Source organism: Narcine bancroftii, chromosome 5 (genome assembly GCF_036971445.1).
Source record: "Narcine bancroftii isolate sNarBan1 chromosome 5, sNarBan1.hap1, whole genome shotgun sequence".
NCBI classification, from domain to species: Eukaryota; Metazoa; Chordata; class Chondrichthyes; order Torpediniformes; family Narcinidae; genus Narcine; species Narcine bancroftii.
Window position 1 is genome coordinate 152120034 of NC_091473.1, and position 23288 is coordinate 152143321.

The 23288-nt window shown below is 48.9% G+C and overlaps 1 protein-coding gene across 1 annotated transcript in view; it reads right to left on the bottom strand.

Moving 5' to 3' along the window:
• Positions 1-23288, bottom strand: part of LOC138764078 (collagen alpha-1(XXIV) chain) — a 410285-nt gene that overhangs the window by 25824 nt on the left and 361173 nt on the right. The window contains exons 48-52 of the mRNA XM_069939403.1: positions 15554-15661; positions 7635-7745; positions 5505-5558; positions 2781-2843; positions 9-62 (exon numbers count right to left, since the gene is read on the bottom strand). Of these exons, the coding sequence (XP_069795504.1) occupies positions 9-62; positions 2781-2843; positions 5505-5558; positions 7635-7745; positions 15554-15661 (390 nt within the window). The remainder of the gene's footprint in view (positions 1-8; positions 63-2780; positions 2844-5504; positions 5559-7634; positions 7746-15553; positions 15662-23288) is intronic.

Here is a 23288-nt window from a genome sequence, read left to right on the forward strand (position 1 = left end):
GTACTGACAGGTCTTCCAGCAGGTCCTACGATTCCAGTTGGTCCAATTAGTCCAGGATATCCCTGTTCATCAGCAAAAAGAAATTGGAAGTAATTTCACCATCACAAAAACAATGACATAAAAGCAAAAAAAAATTAGTCACTAAATTAAAAATACTTTTTTCTTTTGGATATTTTATTTATAAATTTTAAATCACAATATTAATTACATTTCATTAAGTTCAGAAAGTTAGACATGTGGTATAGATTAAAAAATGAAAAAAAACGCTACCCCCAAAACCCCTAAAAAAAAAGAAAAATGAGAAAAAAGAGATTGAGGAAAGAAGTTCCAGAGAACGCCGAGGGAATAGAGCGTTTATATCATAAAAGTCTAATATTGGAGGTTACCAAGAAGTGAGGTCTTCAGAGAATCTATCAAACATGCAAGCCCACCGTTTGTAAATATGGGCGCCAGATTAGAGGGGACAGGAGATGGGTCCCCATGTTACATGGTCTGGGGAACAGGAGATGGTCCCCATGTTACAGGGTCTGGGGAACAGGAGATGGGTCCCCATGTTACAGGGTCTGGGGAACAGGAGATGGGTCCCCTTGTTACAGGGTCTGGGGAACAGGAGATGGGTCCCAATGTTACAGGGTCCGGGGAACTGGAGATGGGTCCCCATGTAACAGGGTCTGGGGAACAGGAGATGGTCCCCATGTTACAGGGTCTGGGGAACAGGAGATGGGTCCCCATGTTACAGGGTCTGGGGAACAGGAGATGGGTCCCATGTTACAGGGTCTGGGGAACAGGAGATGGGTCCCCATGTTACAGGGTCTGGGGAACAGGAGATGGGTCCCCTTGTTACAGGGTCTGGGGAACAGGAGATGGGTCCCAATGTTACAGGGTCCGGGGAACTGGAGATGGGTCCCCATGTAACAGGGTCCGGGGAACTGGAGATGGGTCCCCATGTAACAGGGTCTGGGGAACAGGAGATGGGTCCCAATGTTACAGGGTCCGGGGAACTGGAGATGGGTCCCCATGTAACAGGGTCTGGGGAACAGGAGATGGTCCCCATGTTACAGGGTCTGGGGAACAGGAGATGGGTCCCCTTGTTACAGGGTCTGGGGAACAAGAGATGGGCCCCATGTTACAGGGTCTGGGGAACAGGAGATGGGTCCCCATGTTACAGGGTCTGGGGAACAGGAGATGGGTCCCCTTGTTACAGGGTCTGGGGAACAGGAGATGGGTCCCCTTGTTACAGGGTCTGGGGAACAGGAGATGGGTCCCAATGTTACAGGGTCTGGGGAACTGGAGATGGGTCCCCATGTAACAGGGTCTGGGAAACAGGAGATGGTCCCCATGTTACAGGGTCTGGGGAACAGGAGATGGGTCCCCATGTTACAGGGTCTGGGGAACAGGAGATGGGTCCCCATGTTACAGGGTCTGGGGAACAGGAGATGGGTCCCCAGTTCATGGAGGGCTGACCGTCCGTTCCCTTCCACCCCACCCACCCAACTCTCTCTCTCCATGCTCAGGATTTTCCTGGGAAAGGGGGTGATGTGGGAGGGGATGGTGGGGGATGAGCCACTTCCTCACAGTGTCTGACAAACACCAAACTACAGGAAAAATATCAATAAGATAGAAAGAGTGCATAGAAGATTTACTAGGGTGTTGCCCAGACTTCAGGAACTGAGTTACTGGGAAAGGTTAAACAGGTTCGGACTTTATTCCCTGGAGCGTAGAAGAATGAGGGGAGATTTGATCGAGGTATTTAAAATTATGAGGGGGTCGACTGAGTAAATGTAGACAAGCTTTTTCCACTGAGGGTAGGTGAGATACAAACCAGAGGACATGGGTTAAGGGTGAAAGGGAAAAGTTTAGGGGAACATGAGGGGAAACTTCTTCACAGAGAGTGGTGGGGGCGTGGAACAGCTGCCAGCTGAGTGGTGAATGTGGGCTCAATCTTAACATTTAAGAAGAATTTGGACAGTTACATGGATGGGAGGGGAATGGAGAGATATGTACTGGGGGCAGGTCATTGGGACTAGGCAATAAAAATGGGTTGGCACAGACTAGAAGGGCCGAAAAGGCCTGTTTCTGTGCTGTAACGTTCTATGGTTTCAACAGCTGTCCACGGCTGATGACCAGACAGAGAGAAAGTGGACAGGATGGGGAGGGGGTTGGACAGGGTTGGGGGGGAGGTGGAGAGGGTGGGGAGGAGTTTAGTGGACAGGATGGGGGAGAAAAGGTGAACAGGGTGGGAAGGAGGTGGACAGGATGGGGAGGGGGGAAGTTGGGAGTTGTGCCCAAAGAGGAGTAGTTATGGATGGAGGGTGTCTTTCCCTGGCAGCGTTGTTGGGGAGTGGAGCAGGGTTGTGTATCAGTGCCGGGGTAGATCCCAGATAGCTCATTTACACATCAAAAAGGTGCAGCGGGTAATGTCACTGCCTCTCAGCTCCAGAGACCTGAGTTTGATCCCAACCTTCAGCACTGACAGGGTGGAGTTTGCAAGTTCTCCCTGTGACCGTGTGGGTTTCCCCAGGGGCTCTGGTTTCCTCCCATATCCCACAGCTGTGCGGGACGGTGGGGTAAATGCTGCAGTGTGGGGGTGAGGGAGAGAATCTATGGTAAATAAAGTGGGATCAGTGTCGGGTTAGTGTAAAGGTTGGGCCTGAGGGTTAGCAGGGGTTCGGTGGGCTGAAGGACCAGCGCCCGTGCAGAGAGACATTCACCAGCCATAGGCTGATGGATCATACATGGGAAACTTTAAAAGTGGAAAGGCAAGGTTAATGTTTACTCACCAGTAACCCTGTCGGCCCCTTTGGACCCCAGGCTCCTTTGTAACCAACATCTCCCCTTGGACCCTGTGGAAAAGGGTGCACACGGTGGGTTCCCAACAAATGCATTTCACCCCTCACTGCTCATCAGAACCTCCTCACATAGTGCCTGTCAGAAACTCCACATAGAGCCCGTCAGAACCCCCCTTAGTGCCCGTCAGGACACCCACAGCCAAGGTCAAGTCCATTATCATCTGGTTGTACATCTACAACCAGACAAAACGGCTTCTACAGACCAAGTTCCCGCATGCACACGCACACCCACACCCACACGCAGGTAGACACATGCACCCACAAACACACACAGGCAGACAAACACCCACACACACGTGCACACCCAAACATCCCCCCCCACACACCCACACAAAACCACACAGCCACACACACATATGCCCATATACATACATACATGCAAACACGTGTATAGTAACACACGCAAAATACACAGTAGATGATCACATCTATACTAAAGTTATAATATTAAACAAATATATATAAATCTTTTGGAATAATTTACTCATTTTATTTTTAAGTGACCCACAGTTACAGGGCCCTGTTCATTAATCTCATAGCCTGTGGGAAGAAGCCCTTTTCCAGCCCGGCAGTCCTGATTTCCATGACTTTCAACCCGTTATCCCCTTGTTTGAGGGGAAGACTTTGCCCTTCAGGTTTGAGATGCTTTTCCTCGAGTCACAATCGAGCTCCCAGCCCTGCAGTTTACAGGTCTCCTGATGCTGCCCACTGGAGGCACCAGCCTACCTCACACCATCCGACATCGAGGCCAATCTGACCTGAGGCTGTGGACTCCGGACAGTGAGAGAGGTTCGGGGTGATCTCTGATGTAGGACCTCAGATAATGCCAGGGCCTTGATGGACAGATCACAGTAGTCTACAGCATGGAAACAGGCCCTTCAGCCCAACCTGTTCATCCTAACCAAGCATGTTCCAAATGTTTGCGTTTGACCCTTTCCTTGTCAAATTTCACAATGAACTCAATCATATTTTGATCACATCCTCCTAAGGGCCCCTTTACCTTAAGCCCTCTAATCACCTCTGGTTCATTACACACACCCAATCCAGAGCAGCCGGTCCCCCGGTGGGCTCATCGACAAGCTGCTCCAAGAAGCCATCACGTGGGCATTCCATAAACTCCCCCTCCTGGGATTCTGGACTGACCTGACTTTCCCAATCTACTTTCATGTTAAAATCCCCCATGATTAACGTAACACTGACCTTCTGACATCTATTCCCAGTTGTATTTTGTAGTCAACATCCCCGCTGCTGTTTGGGGGCCTGTATGTAACTGCCATCAGGGTCCTTTTATCTTTACCATTTCCTTATCTCAACCCATAAGGATCTACCTTTCCTGATCCCATGTCCTTCTTTCCAATTTACCAGCAGAGCCACACCACCCCTCTACCTCCCTGCCTTATCCTTCCAATACACCGTGTATCCTGGATGTTCAGCTGCAAAGACGTCCATGTTTCAGCCATGACTCAGTAAAGACCACAACATCGTACTTTCCAACCCGTAGCTAAACAGTACGATCGTCCACCTTGTTTCCAATGGTGTGTGCATACCTTCAGACCGTGTTTCTGTTATCCCTCCGGCTACAATTCTCTCTCATCACCTGCCTGTCATCTTTGCTACACACTGTCTTTGATCTTGTACTTCCATGTGTAATACGACATTAAAACTAGAGGAGAGGGTGTAGAGTTACAGAGAGAGGTCAAGTTGAAGGCAACATCATTTCACTAGTGAGAGCTGAGAAGGACAAAGGACGGGAAGGGGATGGGAGCTGGAGGAAGGGACAGAGGGAGGAGGGAAAGCGAGAGGAAGTTGAAATGTGGGGAGTGGTTCTCCCTCCCCCCCACCCCCCCTTCAGATAGAGTTCCAGTTGTACTTGGCGGTTTCAGTCCGAGGATACACTTGGCTGACAAACCATAACACCACAAGACAGAGAAGCAGAACTAGACCATTCGGCCTGTCGAGACTGCTCCGCCATTCCATCATGAGCTGATCCATTCTCCCACCCAGCCCCACTCCCCCGCCATCTCCCCATAACCTTCGATACCTTGACTATTCAGATACTATCAATCTCTGCCTTAACTACACCCAATGACCTGGCCTCCACACCCGCCTGTCACAACATATTCCAGAGGTTCACCACTCTCTGGCTGAAGAAATTCCTCTGCATCTCTGTTTTAAATGAGCTCCTTCAGTCCTGAAGTTGTGCCCTCTTGTTAACCACAGGAAACAACTTTGTCACATCTACTCTGTCCAGGCCTTTCAACATTCAAAATGCTTCTATGACATCCCCCCTCATTCTTCTGAACTCCAAGGCGTCCAGTCCAAGAGCCGTCAAACGTTCCTCATATGTTAAATCCCTCATTCCTGGAATCATCCTCGTGTATCTTCTCTGAAGGACAAACAAAGACAGGCTGTGGGGTTGGGGGGGAATTTGTCTACTTCCAGAGTTACCAAAGACTTGTTGAGGTGGGACATCAGGGCACACGGGTTGTCTGCTCTTCCTCTCCACCGTGGGAAACGTCTCTGAGCACCTCTCTGATGAAAAGACCAGGTGCAGCGCAGGGTTGTTTAACCTCCAGGGTTTACACTGTGGACTGTAGGAGCTTTACTGGGCTGTAAACGCCCAGGCCCCTCCAAGCTCTCTGGACGATAACGTACCTTTGGACCAATGAAACCTGGGAACCCTCTCCATCCTTGGTTACCGAATTCACCCTGTAACAGCAAACATGGTCCGTAGTTCAGTGCAAGGAGCTCGCCTTCCGGTGAAGAGGCACATCACACACAAGCGGGCCCTTCGGCCCATCAATCCATGCTGACCCAGAGGGAGTGCTGCATTGAGGGAGCAGCATTACTGAGGGGGGGGTCACCCTGTGGAAGAGTCACCTTGTGGGAGGGGCAGGGCAGAAGATCCGGTCTCCACCACCGGGAAGATGGAGAAAGATAAATTATTTAAATGTTTGAACTGGGATTTGAATGGAAGGAGCTTTCGTGTGTGAGGTGTGGGAGGACTCAGGCAGATTTGTTCAGAAGATGTCTGCTACTTGTGAATGTTTTATTATTCAGGTCTTTATTCAGATGTACAGCACAGTAACAGGCCATTTCAGCCCACGAGTCCATGCTGCCCAATTTACACCCAATTAACCTACAGCCCTGGTACATTTTTGAACGGTGGGAGGAAACCGGAGCCCGCGGAGAAAACCCACACAGACACAGGGAGAAAGTAGAAACTCCTCACAGACAGCACGGGATTTGAACCCCGGTCCAGTCTCGATCACTAGCACTGCATAGACGTGGTGCTAATCCCTACGCCAAGCTCTGCTGTCTCCAATCTTACAGTTCCAGCAATCAGCTGGCAGTTTGCCAGGATGGATTTACTCCACCGCAGAACTATCATCTTTCACCTAATTTGCTCGTTAAAAGTTTGAGATTAGTGGCTCCACCACCGGTTCATCGTTGACTTAGCTCAGGGGTCGGTTGTCTCAAAGACCTAGGAGCCTCGGCCTTCACCCTTGAGGAGTTCGGGAGCAGTTGATGTGTTTCCAGGGAGCCAGTTCACGAAGCATCTGGGGATTTCTGTTCATCGCTCTGCGGTCTCACCACCCGGAAAAGGACTCACATCTCGGTCTCTCGTTTTGACGAGGGGAATATGGGACAGTGGGCTATGAGGAGGACTCAGTTGTAAACTGGTGCAGAACTTGGAACTTTTCGATTAAGAATAATAAAGCAGTGGTAGTGGTTCACTGATAAAAAGGCAAAAAAACTGGGGGCAATGCTGAGGGAAGGTCCCACTGTGGGAGGGGCAGTACTGAGAGAGGGTCCCACTGTGGGAGGGGCAGTATTGAGGGAGGGTCCCACTGTGGGAGGGGCAGTATTGAGGGAGGGTCCCACTGTGGGAGGGGCAGTATTGAGGGAGGGTCCCACTGTGGGAGGGGCAGTATTGAGGGAGGGTTCCTCAGTGGGAGGGTAAGTACTGAGGGAGGGTCCCACAGTGGGAGGGGAAGTGCTGAGAGAGGGTCCCACTGTGGGAGGGGCAGTATTGAGGGAGGGTTCCTCAGTGGGAGGGTAAGTGCTGAGGGAGGGTCCCACAGTGGGAGGGGCAGTACTGAGGGAGGGTCCCTCAGTGAGAGGGTAAGTACTGAGGGAGGGTCCCACAGTGGGAGGGGAAGTACTGAGGGAGGGTCCCACTGTGGGAGGGGCAGTACTGAGGGAGGGTCCCACAGTGGGAGGGGAAGTACTGAGGGAGGGTCCCACTGTGGGAGGGGAAGTACTGAGGGAGGGTCCAACTGTGGGAGGGGAAGTACTGAGGGAGGGTCCCACAGTGGGAGGGGCAGTATTGAGGGAGGGGCAGTACTGAGGAAGGGTCCCACAGTGGGAGGGGAAGTACTGAGGGAGGGTCCAACTATGGGAGGGGCAGTACTGAGGGAGGGTCCCACAGTGGGAGGGGAAGTACTGAGGGAGGGTCCCACTGTGGGAGGGGAAGTACTGAGGGAGGGTCCAACTGTGGGAGGGGAAGTACTGAGGGAGGGTCCCACTGTGGGAGGGGAAGTACTGAGGGAGGGTCCAACTGTGGGAAGGGAAGTACTGAGGGAGGGTCCCGTTACAGGTATTGCTCCTGGTAAAACATTACACAATACTCCAGGACCAATATCCTTCAGCTCAAACACTTCCTTTGCGTGTGAGAAGATTAATTGACTCTGATTCCACCAGAAATTTCCTGGACATTTCAGTTTTCCCAGCAGTCTAGGGACTGGGATGACTGACCAGGTTATGAAGGACAACAACACTTACCTTTTTACCTTTGGGACCAGGATCTCCCATAGCTCCTTGGTCACCTTGAACTCCAGCTCGACCTCGTTGGGTACCTTGGAATCCTGGCTGTCCCGGCAAGCCACTCTCTCCCTGCAATGGTACAAAGATAGTCCATTTGCCTCTGTTCAAACAAAATGGACAACCATACCGGGAATACCGTAAACTGTTTCCATCTCTGTATCACACCGTGATCACCGTGCACATTTCTGGTCAGATGAAGAGTTTCCTGTCTTGGCGGGTTGGTTCAAGTTCTGTAAATGAACCAAGGGAAAACCCACAACTGGCAGGGGTTGTATTTCTATAACAGTGTGAATCGTATCCAGTTGCTTTGTGCCATTACAGCTAACCCACCAAGCTCAGTGTTAAATCTGTGCTAAAACAATTGCTTTTTAAAGGTGTAGTTTGAACAATATAGAAGGCCCTTCGGCCCTTGATTTTGTGCCAACCCATATATTCCATTAAAAAATGTATTAAACATTCCCTACCTAGTAACCCTTTATTTATCTTCATCCATGTGTCTGTCTAAGAGTCTCTTAAATGCCCCTAATGTTCCAACCTCCATCACCAACCCCTGGCAAGGCATTCCAGGCCCCCACAACTCTCTGTGTGAAAAATTTACCCCTGGCGCCTCCCCTAAACTTCCCTCCCTTCACTTTGTACACACGTCCTCTGGTGTTTGCTATTCCTGGCCTGGGAAACAGATGCTGGCCATCCACCTTATCTGAGCCTCTCAGAATCTTGTAGGCAAGATATGGACAAGGAGTCAAGTCTTCACCAGTAAATCCTAGATCTCACAGCCCTGGCAGTCGAGGGCTCGGCCTCCACTGGGGTTGAGGACGAAGGTGGGAAAATCTCGGAGGCGTGGACAGGAGGTGCGCAAAGATCTCAGAGGGTTCCACGCCGGCCGCTGGAGGAAGGGTCTTTGTAGCTGGATCATTCACCAGGAATGGAGAGGCCGCTGAGGAGATTCCTGGGGATGGAGTGCATCAGCTCTGAGGAGGAATGAGGGAAGGAAAGTTTTTTTGCCATGGAGTGGAGGAGAAGGATGAGGGAGGAACTGATGGAGGAGTACACCATCACGAGGGGGTAGTGAGAATTGTCTCCCTAACTAGTGAGCCTTGGTCTAAGGTGACAAATGGGATGATTATGGGCTTACTGGGGCTTGGGCCTACTTGGTTCGTCTGGGAGTCGGAGGAGGAGCTTGGAGAGATTTGGGCTGTGAGTCGGAGGAGGAGGAGTTTGCTGAAAGTGACATGGTTAATTGGTCAAGGGGCCAATAAAAAGAGTGAAAGGGGAGGGAGTGGCCAGCGAGGAGTGGCTCAGTGAGTGAATGGAGCAGTGATGGAGTGAGACTTCCTGGCTTTGGCTTATCAGGCTTCGGCAAAAGCAGGCAAGGAGAAAAGGTAAGCTGAGTTATTTGCCTTCGTATTCAGAGTTATGCCAAGAGGGTTAGTGTTCCGTACTGGGTGTCAGATGTGGGAACAATGGGTGACCTCCACCCTCCCAAATGTCCACATCTGCACCAGGTGTACCGAGATGCAGTTACTAAGGGACTGAATTAGGGATATGGAGTTGCAGATTGATGACCTGTGGCTTGTAAGGGAGAGTGAGGAGTTAATCGACTCAACTTTCAGGGCAATAAATACTCCAGAACCCGTGTCAGGTAAGTGGGAAACCGTCAGGGGGGGAAAGAAAAAAGTGAGAAAAACAGAGCACACCAGTGACTATCCCACTCAGCAACAGTTGTGTTCGATTCTGTTGAGGGAGATGACCGGACAGAAGATGGCCATGGGCACCAGGTCAATGGCAATGAGCCTGGCAGAGTGGTGCAAAAGAAAAGGAAAAGGAGAAATGCAGTAGTTATTGGGGACTCCATTGTCAGGGGTACAGACAGGAGGTTCTGTGAGCCAGATAAGTATACCCGCATGGTGTGCTGCCTCCCTGGTGCAAGGGTATGAGATATCACAAATCGGGTCCAAAATATTCTGAGAGGAGAGGGAGAGCAGCCTGATGTCTTGGTACATGTGGGTACAAACGACATTGACAAGAAAAGGGAGGAGGTAATGAAAAGGGATTACAGTGAGCTGGGACGAAAGCTGAAAGATAGGAACGCTAGGGTGGTGATCTCGGGATTACTACCTGTTCCAAATGCAAGTGATGAAAAGAATGTAAGGATAAGGAAAATGAACGTGTGGCTGAGGGGCTGGTGTACATGGCAAGGATTTGGCTTCTTGGATCATTGGGATCTCTTTTGGGGAAGGCATGATCTTTATAAGAGGGACAGGTTGCACCTAAATCTAAAAGGTGTCAACATTTTGGCAAGTATGTTTGGTACAGCAATGGGGCAAGGTTTAAACTAATTTGGCAGGGGTATGGGAACCAGAGTGATAGGGAAAAGGGTAGGGAAGATAAAGTAATGGCTAGGAAAAGTAATGTTGGGAGGAGAAAGTAAAAAATCAGATGGTGCAGTGAGTTTTCGGGTCAATGGTAGTGTTAAGAAAATTACAAAGAAAAATAGTGGGCAGAAAAATTAAAAGAAAAGGTTACAGAAGTCACTAGATATTAAAAGGACAAAGAGCATAAGGGCACTTTATCTGAATGCCCGCAGTATTAGAAATCAGGTTAGTGAACTTGAGGCGCAAATCGGTGCCCATGCCTATGATTGGGTAGCCATCACGGAAACATGGCTACAAGGTGACCCGAAATGGGAATTAAACTTTCAAGGGTATCAGGTGGTGCAAAAAGATAGACAGGATGGTGAGGGAGGTGGAGTTGCACTCTCAATCAAAGATGACCTCCAGGCAGTAGTGAGGAATGATATAAGATCTAAAGAGCATAATGTTGAGTCCATTTGGGTAGAGATAAAGAATAACAAAGGGAAAAAATTATTGGTGGGTGTTATCTATCGCCCACCAAATAACAATAGTTTAGTGGCACAGGAAATAAATAGAGAGATAAGTGATACGGTAGTCGTCATGGGGGACTTTAACTTCCACATAGATGGGGAAAATCAAGTTGGTCGTGGGAGTCTGGAAGAGGACTTCATAGAATGCATCCGCGATAGCTTTCTTGAGCAGCAGGTTAAGGAACCCACAAGAGAAAATGCTCTCCTGGATCTCGTGTGGTGCATTGAGATAGGTAGAATAAATGATGTAATATTCAGAGACCATCTGGGAAATAGCGATCATAGTATGATTGAATTTCTCATTCAGATGGAAGGGGAAATAGTTAGATCTAAAACTAATATATTATGCTTCAATAGGGGTGACTACCATAGGATGAGGGAGGAATTGGGCAGAGTGGACTGGGAGCACAGGCTCATTGATGAAACAGTTGAGGAACAGTGGAAGGTTTTCAAAGAAATATTTTGTAATGCTCAACAAAAATATATTCCAGTCAGGAAAAAGGGCAGCAAGGGAGGGAAAAATCAACTGTGGTTAACAAAGGAAATAAAGGAGAGCATAAAATTGAAGGCGCAGGTGCACAAAGCTGCAAAGAGCAGTGGGAAACTGGAAGATTGGGAAAACTTTAAGAGACAACAAGGCGTTACAAAGCGGGTAATAAGAAATGGGAAAAAGGATTATGAAAGTAAATTGGCACAAAATATAAAAACAGAAAGCAAAATATTTTGTAAAGATATAAAACGGAAGAGGGTGACCAGAGTTAACATAGGACCCTTGGAGGATGAGAAAGGAAAACTGGTAGCAAAAAATGAGGAAATGGCCAAGGCATTAAACAAATATTTTGTGTCAGTCTTCACGGTGGAAGACACGTCCAGAATGCCCAAATGCGGAGTTAAGGATGCGAATGTTGGGAAGGGCCTTGATAAAATAGTTGTTACAAAGGAAGTAGTGATGGAGAAACTAATGGGACTAAAGCCAGACAAATCACCTGGTCCTGATTATATGCATCCAAGGGTTCTGAAGGAAATGGCAGAAGTTATAGTTGATGCATTGGTGGTCATAGACCAAAATTCCTTGGATTCTGGGCAGGTCCCGGCAGACTGGAAGACAGCAAATGTCACGCCACTTTTTAAGAAGGGATGTAGGCAGAAGACTGGAAATTACCGGCCAATTAGCTTGACATCTGTGGTTGGAAAAATGCTTGAAGCCGTCATTAAAGATGAAATAGTGAAACTTTTGGAAGGTAAGGGTTCAATCAGGCAGACGCAGCATGGTTTTAGAAAGGGAAGATCTTATTTGACAAACTTGTTAGGATTCTTTGAGGATATAATGGGTGCGGTGGATAGAGGGGAACAGGTTGATGTTGTATATTTGGATTTCCAGAAAGCGTTTGATAAGGTGCCGCACAAGAGACTTCTCAGTAAGTTACAGGAAAGTGGAGTCCGGGGAAGTCTATTGGCCTGGATTGAAAATTGGTTGTCTGACAGGAGGCAGAGAGTCGGGATAAATGGGAGTTTTTCAGGTTGGCAGAGAGTGGTAAGTGGGGTGCCGCAGGGGTCAGTGTTAGGCCCACAACTGTTCATCATTTACATTGATGATTTGGAGGAGGGGACAAAATGTGGTGGAGCCAAGTTTGCGGATGACACCAAATTGAGTGGAAGAGCAAATTGTAATGAGGATGTAGAGAGTCTGCAGGGGGATAGAGTTAAGCTGGATGAGTGGGCAAAGGTCTGGCAGATGGAATACAATGTTAGTAAGTGTGAAGTTATCCACTTGGGCAAGAAAAATAAAAGAGCTGAATATTATTTAAAGGGTGAAAAACTACAGCAAGCTGTTGTGCAGAGGGACTTGGGAGGGCTTGTGCATGAATCGCAAAAAGTTAGGTTGCAGGTAAAGCAGGTTATTAAGAAGGTAAATGGAATGTTGGCCTTCATCGCTAGAGGAATTGAATTCAGGAGTCGGGAGGTCATGTTGCAACTGTACAAGGTACTGGTGAGACCGCACCTGGAGTACTTTGTCCAGTTCTGGTCTCCATATTTGAGGAAGGATATACTGGCTTTGGAGACGGTCCAGAGGAGGTTTACTAGGTTGATCCCTGGGATGAAGGGGTTGACTTGTGATGAAAGATTAAATCGTCTAGGATTGTATTCGCTCGAGTTCAGAAGAATGAGAGGAGATCTTATAGAAACATATAGGATTATGTAGGGTATGGATAGGATAGATGGAGGAAGGTTTTTTGAGCTGGCCGGGGAAACTAAAACAAGAGGACACAGTCTCAAGATTCGGGGGAGTAGATTTAGGACAGAGATGAGGAAAAATAGTTTTTCCCAGAGAGTAGTGAATGTTTGGAATTCTCTAACCAGGGAAGTGGTTGAGGCTGCCTCATTAAACATATTTAAAATTTAGTTAGATAAATTTTTACATGATAGAGGAATTAGGGGATATGGGGAGAAGGCAGGTAGGTGGAGTTAAGTCATAAATTAGATCAGCCATGATCGTATTGAATGGCGGAGCAGGCTCGATGGGCCATTTTTGGCCTACTCCTGTTCCTACTTCCTATGTTCCTATGGTCTGAGAAAGAACAATTTCCCCGAGAGGAGGGGTGATTGGGATTTGAAACATGCCGCCTGAGGGGGAAAGGGAAGCAGAGTCTCTCCCAACATTTCACAAGGGTGACTGGGGCAGCACGGTTAGCTTAACACAGCGCTGTTACAGCGCCAGCAACCCGGGTTCGAATCCACCGCTGTCTCCAAGGAATTTGTACGTTCACCCTGTGTCTGTGTGGGTTTCCTCTGGGGGTTTCAATTTCCTCCCACCCGTTAAAAACATATAGGGGTTGTAGATTAATTGGGTGTTATTTGGCAGCACGGGCTCATGGGCCAAAAGAGCATGTTACAGTGCTGCATGGCTAAATTTTTTTTAAAAAGATGGCAAAGGACCCGTGCTAGGGAATGGGCTTATCATAGGTGGAAGATTGATGGTCAGTATGGATATTGTGGGCCAAAGGGCCTCCTTCTGCACTGAATGTCTCTGCAACAGAAACAGGGAGATCACACAAGCACATCACGAAACTCAAGCCGGCAACAACTGGAGAAGGGTTTTCAAAGTTCAGATGTGTTGTCAGAGTACCCACATGACATCACATACAGCCCTGAGATTCTTTTCCCTATGGGCCAGACCGAATTTCTACTTCACAGTTGATGGAACACTTCACAGAATTTCACAGTCGTGCCCACCCAATGATGGGGTGCAGAGGACAGGAGGGGGAACAAAGATATTGCCAAGGCCGGAGAACCAGTTCTGCCATGGAGTGGTCCAGGCTAGAGACTTTGCTCGAACCACAGTGGAACGAAGGAGCTGTCATCAAGGTGTTACAGGAAGAGCCCGCACCACTTGGCAAGAGGTCAAGGTTTTACCCATTAGGCTCTTCAACCTCCCCGTATTGCCCTACCTCTGACCACAAACTACTCCAGTACCTTGAAAACATCTGACTGCAAAGTGTGTACCATCACATTTTTCTCACATTAACTATGACTGTAAATATTTACCATTTATAATTAATATCTTTCTCTTGGCATATTGTGGTAATTTATACTTGTCTAGTTGGTGTGTCTTGCATGTCTGTGTATCTGACGTAAGTAAGAATTTCAGCATATCTGTACATTGTACTCATGTACATGACAATACTCTTGAAATCATTTTGGCCTTGGGGTCCAAATCCATCCATCCCTCAAGGTTGCTGCACAGGTTGATAGGATAGTTAAGAAGGCCTATGGGATGCTGGGCTTCATTAATAGGGGGATTGAGTTCAGGAGTAGAGAGGCTGTGGTGCAACTCTACAAATCTCTGGTGAGACCACACTTGGAGAATTGTGTTCAGTTCTGGTCACCTCATTACAGGAAGGATGTGGAAGCTACGGAGAGGAGGTAGAGGAGATTTACTAGGATGTTGCCTGGATTGGAAAACAAGTCTTATGAGGCAAGGTTGGCAGAACTGGGACCTTTCTCTTTGGAGAATAGAAAGATGAGAGGAGACTTAATAAAGGTCTACAAGATTATGAGAGGCATAGACAGGGCACCTGTTTCCCAGGGTAGGATCAGCAAACACCAGAGGACGTGTGTACAAAGTGAAGGGAGGGAAGTTCAGGGGAGACATCTTTTACATAGAGAGCTGTGAGTGCTGGAATGCCTTGCCAAGGGGTGGTGGTGGAGGCTGAAACATCGGGGACATCGATGGAAGAAAAATAGAGGGATACGGGGTAGGGAGGGGTTAGTTTTTTTTTGGTAGGAATATATAGGTCAGCACAACATGAAGGGCCTGTATTGTGCTGTAGTGTGGTGGGTTATATGGTGGGTTGGTTGAAGATACACGTTCAATGTGGGAGGGGAGTTGGTTGAATGAATTGGGAGCCTAGAGCTGGCAATGGGAGAAAGAACTCTTCAAAACAGTTGAAAAGAGCTGTGACATATATTTGGTGACATATTTTATGCACATTTGGTGCATAATTGCATGCATCTCTGCTGAAGGCCTCTGACACGTTCTCCTTCGGCCCACAGTGTTGCACCAACCTGTGTAATCCTACTTCACAAACATGACCCTCTATTTTTCTTACATCCGTGAGTCTGTCTAACAGTCTTTTAAATGTCCCTGTTGAACTAACTTCCATCACCATTCCAGGCACCCACTGCTCTTTGTGTAAAAACCTTACCCCTGATGTCTCCCCTAAACCTTCCACCCCTCACCTTAAACAAATGTCCTCTGCTACTGTTGCCCATGAGAAAGGTGCTGGCTCTCCCCCTTGTCATAATTGCATGCACCTCTGTAGAGTCACCTCTCACCCTTCATCCCTCCAAAGATAAAAGCCTCTAACAGGTTCTCCAATCCTGGTGACCTGTGGGGTTCAGGTGAAGACCAGGGGTTGTCCTTCCTGGCCTGCGAGGCCCCGATGCACGGATCACGTAGCTGCCGTTCGGGAACGCTGTGAAGTACCATTACCTTTGGGCCTCGCTGACCTCTGCTTCCCACCGGGCCAGGCCTTCCAGGATCACCCCGAGGTCCAGGCATTCCAGCCAGCCCGATCACTCCAACATCTCCAAGGTCGCCCTGCGGAGAGGCAGCCATCCATAAGACATGGGAGCACAGAGCACACAGGCCTGCATCATTTTGGGGTCCAATTGGTCAGAACCATCTCCTCCTCAACCACAGTGAGATATAAAAAAGCTGCAGATACCATAACTTTGAAACAAAAACAAAGTGCTGAAGTAATCTGCAGGTGGGCAGCATCTTTGGAGAGGAAAATGAGAGTGTTTCTGTCCAGCACCCTTCATCAGATCTCCATTACCTGGGAGAGTCTCTAATGCTAAAAAATTAGCTCATAAATACCGGATCGGACACACCGTCACCCTCACCATCTCTCCAACAGACACGGTCACTCTCACCATCTCCACAACACCGGAGACACCGTTACTACCACCGTCTCTCGAACAGACACAGTCACTCCCACCGTCTCCACAACACCGGAGACACCATTACTACCACCATCTCTCCAACAGACACGGTCACTCCCACTGTCTCCACAACACTGGAGACACCGTTACTCCCACCGTCTCCACAACACTGGAGACACCGTTACTACCACCGTCTCCACAACAATCACCGTCACTCCCACCGACTCCACAACACCGGAGACACCGTTACTCCCACCGTCTCTACAGCACTGGAGACACTGTTACTACCATCATCTCCACAACAGACATGGTCACTCCCACCATCTACACAACAGTCACCATCACTCCCACCGTCTCCACAGCACTGGAGACACCATTACGCCCACCGTCACCACAACAGTCACCGTCACTCCCACCGTCTCCACAGCACTGGAGACACCATTACTCCCACCGTCTCCACAACAGTCACTGTCACCCCCACCGACTCCACAACACTGGAGACACCGTTACTACCACCATCTCCACAGCAGTCACTGTCACTCCCACTGTCTCTACAACAACGGAGACACTGTTACTCCCACTGTCTCTACAACAGTCACTCACTCCCACCGTCTCCACAACACCGGAGACACCATTACTACCACCGTCTCTCCAACAGACACGGTCACTCCCACTGTCTCCACAACACTGGAGACACCGTTACTCCCACCGTCTCCACAACACTGGAGACACCGTTACTACCACCGTCTCCACAACAGTCACTGTCACCCCCACCGACTCCACAACACTGGAGACACCGTTACTACCACCATCTCCACAGCAGTCACTGTCACTCCCACTGTCTCTACAACAACGGAGACACTGTTACTCCCACTGTCTCTACAACAGTCACTCACTCCCACCGTCTCCACAACACCGGAGACACCATTACTACCACCGTCTCTCCAACAGACACGGTCACTCCCACTGTCTCCACAACACTGGAGACACCGTTACTACCACCGTCTCCACAACAATCACCGTCACTCCCACCGACTCCACAACACCGGAGACACCGTTACTCCCACCGTCTCCACAACACCGGAGACACTGTTACTACCACCGTCTCCACAACAGTCACCATCAATCCCACCGTTTCCACAACACCGGAGACACCATTACTCCCACCGTCTCCACAACAGTCACCATCACTCCCACTGACTCCACAACACCGGAGACACCGTTACACCACCGTCTCTACAACAGTCACTCACTCCCACCGTCTCCACAACACCGGAGACACCGTTACTCCCACCGTCTCTACAACAGTCACTCACTCCCACCGTCTCCACAACACTGGAGACACTGTTACTACCACCGTCTCCACCACAGTCACCATCAATCCCACTGTTTCCACAACACCGGAGACACCATTACTCCCACCGTCTCCACAACAGTCACTGTCACACCCACCGTCTCCACAACACTGGAGACACCGTTACTACCACCATCTCCACAGCAGTCAAAGTCACTCCCATTGTCTCTACAACAGTCACTCACTCCCACCGTCTCCACAATACCGGAGACACCGTTACTCCCACCGTCTCCACAACAGTCACTGTCACACCCACCGTCTCCACAACACTGGAGACACTGTTACTACCATCGTCTCCACAACAGACATGGTCACTCCCACCATCTCCACAACAGTCACCATCAATCCCACCGTTTCCACAACACCGGAGACACCATTACACCACCGTCTCTACAACAGTCACTCACTCCCACCGTCTCCACAACACCGGAGACACCGTTACTCCCACCGTTTCTACAACAGTCACTCACTCCCACCGTCTCCACAACACTGGAGACACTGTTACTACCACCGTCTCCACCACAGTCACCATCAATCCCACTGTTTCCACAACACCGGAGACACCATTACTCCCACCGTCTCCACAACAGTCACTGTCACACCCACCGTCTCCACAACACTGGAGACACCGTTACTACCACCATCTCCACAACAGTCACCATCACTCCCACCATTTCCACAACACCGGAGATACCGTTACTCCCACCGTCTCCACAGCAGTCAAAGTCACTCCCACTGTCTCTACAACAGTCACTCACTCCCACCGTCTCCACAATACCGGAGACACCGTTACTCCCACCGTCTCTACAATAGTCACTCACTCCCACCGTCTCCACAACACTGGAGACACCGTTACTCCCACCGTCTCCACAAAAGTCACGGTCACTCCCACCGTTTCTACAACACCGGAGACACCATTACTACCACCGTCTCCACAACAGTCACCATCACTCCCACCATCTCCACAACACCGGAGACACCATTACTACCACCGTCTCCACAACAGTCACCATCACTCCCACCATTTCCACAACACCGGAGATACCGTTACTCCCACCGTCTCCACAGCAGTCACTGTCACTCCCACCGTTTCCACAACACCGGAGATACCCTACTCCCACCGTCTCCACAACAGTCACCGTCACTCCCACCGTCTCCACAACAACGGAGACACCGTTACTACCACCGTCTCTACAACAGTCACTCACTCCCACCGTCTCCACAACACCGGAGACACCGTTACTCCCACCGTCTCTACAACAGTCGCTCACTCCCACCGTCTCCACAACACCGGAGACACCGTTACTCTCACCATCTCCACAACAGTCACCATCACTCCCACCATCTCCAGAACACTGGAGACATCGTTACTACCACCGTCTCTCCAACAGACACAGTCACTCCCACCGTCTCCACAACACCGGAGACACCATTACTACCACCATCTCCACAACAGTCACGGTCACTCCCACCGTCTCCACAACAACGGAGTCACCGTTACTACCACCATCTCCACAACAGTCACCATCACTCCCACCATCTCCAGAACACTGGAGACATCGTTACTACCAACGTCTCTCCAACAGACACAGTCACTCCCACCGTCTCCACAACACCGGAGACACCATTACTACCACCGTCTCCACAAGAGTCACCGTCACTCCCACCGTCTCCACCACACCAGAGACATTGTTACTACCACCGTCTCCACAACTGTCACTGTCAATCCCACCATCTCCACAACAGTCACCATCAATCCCACCGTATCCACAACACCGGAGACACCGTTACTACCACCGTCTCCACAACAGTCACCGTCACTCCCACCGTCTCCACAACACCGGAGACACCGTTACTACCACCGTCTCTACAACAGTCACTCATGCCCACCGTCTCCACAACTCCGGAGACACCGTTACTCCCACCGTCTCTACAACAGTCACTCACTCCCACCGTCTCCACAACACCGGAGACACCGTTACTCCCACCGTCTCCACAACAGTCACCATCACTCCCACCATCTCCAGAACACTGGAGACATCGTTACTACCACCGTCTCTCCAACAGACACAGTCACTCCCACCGTCTCCACAACACCGGAGACACCATTACTACCACCGTCTCCACAAGAGTCACCGTCACTCCCACCGTCTCCACAACTCCGGAGACACCGTTACTCCCACCGTCTCTACAACAGTCACTCACTCCCACCGTCTCCACAACACCGGAGACACCGTTACTCCCACCGTCTCCACAACAGTCACCATCACTCCCACCATCTCCAGAACACTGGAGACATCGTTACTACCACCGTCTCTCCAACAGACACAGTCACTCCCACTGTCTCCACAACACCGGAGACACCATTACTACCACCGTCCTCCACAAGAGTCACCGTCACTCCCACCGTCTCCACAACACCAGAGACATTGTTACTACCACCGTCTCCACAACAGTCACTGTCAATCCCACCATCTCCACAACAGTCACCGTCAATCCCACCGTATCCACAACACTGGAGACACCGTTACTACCACCGTCTCCACAACAGTCACCGTCACTCCCACTGTCTCCACAATACCGGAGACACTTTCACTCCCACCATCTCCACAACTGTCACCGTCTCCACAACACCGGAGACACTGTCAATCCCACCATCTCCACAACACCGGAGACACCGTTACTCGCTCCATCTCTACAACGGTCACCATCACTCCCAACGTCTCTCCAACGGTCACCGTCACTCCCACCAGCTCTACAACAGTCACCGTCACTCCTACAGTGATGCTCAGGCAGGATAGACCAGAGGGCTCATCTACTGAATTGAGGAACAGGAAACGTATGACCACACACATAGGGTTGGATTATAGATCAGCCAATAGTCAGCGAGAATTGATGGAGAAAATCTGTCGAGAGATAGCAGGCAGTTTCAGGAAACACAAGGTTGTGATAGTCGGGATTTTAACTTTCCACATATTGACTAGGACTCCCATCCTGTAAAAGGGCTTGGAATTTTTCATATGTGTTCAGGAAAGTTTTCAAAATCAATATATAAAGGTACCAATTAGAGATAGTGCAATACTGGATCTCCTATTAGGGAATGAGACAGGACAGGTGACAGAAGTATGTGTAGGCGAACATTTTGGGTTAATTTAGTTTCAAGTTAATTATGGAGAAGGATAGGTCTAGGCCTTGGGTTGAAATTCTAAATAAGAGAAAGGTCAATTTTAAGGAAATGAGAAATTATCTAGAATACGTGGATTGGGAGAAGTTGTTTTCGGGCAAGGATGTGCGAAGTAAGTGGAGGATCTTCAAAGGGGAAATTTTGAGAGAACAGAGTTTGTATGTTCCTGTCAGGATTAAAGCCAAGGTTAGCAGACAGAGGAACCTTGGTTCTCGAGGGATATTGGGGATCTAGTTCAGAAGAAGAGAGAAGGTATAACAGGTAAAGGCAACACGGAGCAAATGAGGTACTCGAGGAGAATAAAAAATGAAAGAAAAACTTCAAGAAAGAAATCAGGAAGGATAAAAGAAGACACGAGGTTGCTTTGGCTGAGAATGTGAAGGAAAATCCTAACGGTTTCTACAGGTATATTAAGAGCAAAAGGATAGTAAGGGACAGAATTGATCCCCTTGAAATTCAGAGTGGTCGGCTTTGTATGGAGCCAGAAGAGATGGGGGAGATTGTAATTTTTTTTCACCAGTAATCACTCAGGAAACAGGCCCAGAGTCGTGGGAAGTAAGGAAGACAAGCAGTGAGGACATGGAACCTGTACAGATTAAAGAGGAGGAAGTGCTTGCTGTCTGAAAGCAAATAAGGGTGGATAAATCCCCAGGGTCTGACAAGATATGCCCTCTGACTTTGAGGGAGGCTGTTGTAGAAATTGCAGGGGATCTGGCAGTAATATTTAAAATGTCCTTTGCCATGGGTGTGGTGCCAGAGGATTGGAGGGTAGCTCACATTGTTCCATTGTTTTAAAAATAACTCCAAAAGTAACCCTGCAAATTATAGGCCAGTGAGCCTGACATTAGTGGTAGGTAAATTATTGGAAGGTGTTTTAAGAGATCGGATATACAATTATTTGGATAGCCAGGGACTGATGTGGGATAGTCAATATGGCTTTGTGCCCAGTAGATCATGTTTAACCAATCTTATAGAGTTTTTCAAGAATGTTACGGGGAAGGTTGATGAAGGAAAGGATGTGGATGTTGTCTACATGGACTTTACTAAGGCCTTTGACAAGGTCCCATATGAGAGGTTAGTTCAGACGCTGGGTATTCAAGGTGAAGTAGTGAACTGGATTCGACAATGGCTGGACAGGAGAAGCCAAAGAGTGGTGGTGGATGATGCTTCTCAGACTGGAGGCCTGTGACTAGTGTGGCTCAGGGATTGGTGCTGGGACCAGTGTTTGTTGTCTATATCAATGATCTGGATGATAATGTGGGAAATTGGATCAACATGTTTGCAGATGACAGTAAGATTAGAGGCGTTGTGGACAATGAAGAAGGTTTTCAAAGCTGCAGAGGGATCTGGACCAGCTGGAAAAATGGGCTGAAAAATGGGAGATGGAATTTAATGCAGACAAGTGTGAGGTGTTGCATTTTGGAAGGACAAACCAAGAAAGGACATACACGGTGAATGGTTGGGCACTGAGGGGTGTGGTAGAACAGAGGGATCTGGGAATTCAGATACATATTCCCTGAAAATGGCATCACAGGTGGACAGGGATGTAAAGAGAGCTTTTGGTATTTTGGCCTTCATAAATCACAGTATTGAGTACAGGAGTTGGGATGTTATGGTAAAGTAGTATGAGACATTGGTGAGGCCAAATTTGGAGAATTGTGTGCAGTTTTGGTCACCGAACTACAGGAAAGATATTAATAAGATAGAAAGAGTGCAGAGATTTACTAGGATGTTTCCTGGACTTCAGGAACTGAGTTACAGGGAAAGGTTAAACAGGTTAGGACTTCATTCCCTGAAGTGTAGAAGAATGAGGGGAGATTTTATGGAGGTATTTAAAATTATGAGGAGGACAGAGTAAATGTAGGTCAGCTTTTCCCACTGAAGGGAGGTGAAATACAAACCAGACAACGTGGGTTAAGTGAGAAAGGGGAAAAGTTTAGGGGAAACATGAGGGGGGGGTACTTTTTCACACAAAGAGTGGTGGGAGTGTGGAACGAGCTGCCAGCTGAAGTGATGAATGGGGGCTCAAATTTAAAATTTAAGAATTTGGACAGGTACGTGGATGGGAGAGATATGGAGGGTCGTGGATTGGGTGCAAGTCAGTGGCACTAGGCAGAAAAATTGTTCAGCATGGAGCAGAAGGGCCGAAGGTGCCTGTTTCTGTGCTGCAATGTTCTCTGGTTCTAAAGACCCACATGGAAACACGCTGTTGCTACACTTTAGAGCAATGGTTTCCAAAGTTTATCGGGCTGCTGCCCCCTTAGCCTCCAGGTCACATCTTGAGCACCCCCCCAAAAAACTGCTCGGGGGGGGGGAGGGCGGTGGTGGCGTTAAGAGGGGTGGTTAGTGACACCAGTACAATATGACAGCCACCGAGACACCTCTCGTGAGGACACCTTGTCGCCATTTATTTTGCTCACTATGGCCACCCTGAGTCTGACCAGAAAATCACTGCAGTAGCTTCTTCATTAAACTTTTCAAGAAACTGAATAATAACAAGGCTATATGTTCGGAACGTCCCCTATTTCTTCACCACCCCCTTGGATCTTTCCACCGGCCACAGGGGTCGGCAGCACCCACTTTGGGAATCACTACTTTAGAGGGATTTGCCCAATGCTGGCAATTAGGGTTAACTAGGTAGACATCTTGGTCAGCAGGTGCAGAGACAAGGGTCTGTTCCCATCCTATAGAACACTGTCACTTCTGTTGTTAATACAAGTTCCCTTGGCTGTCAATGGTCCACTC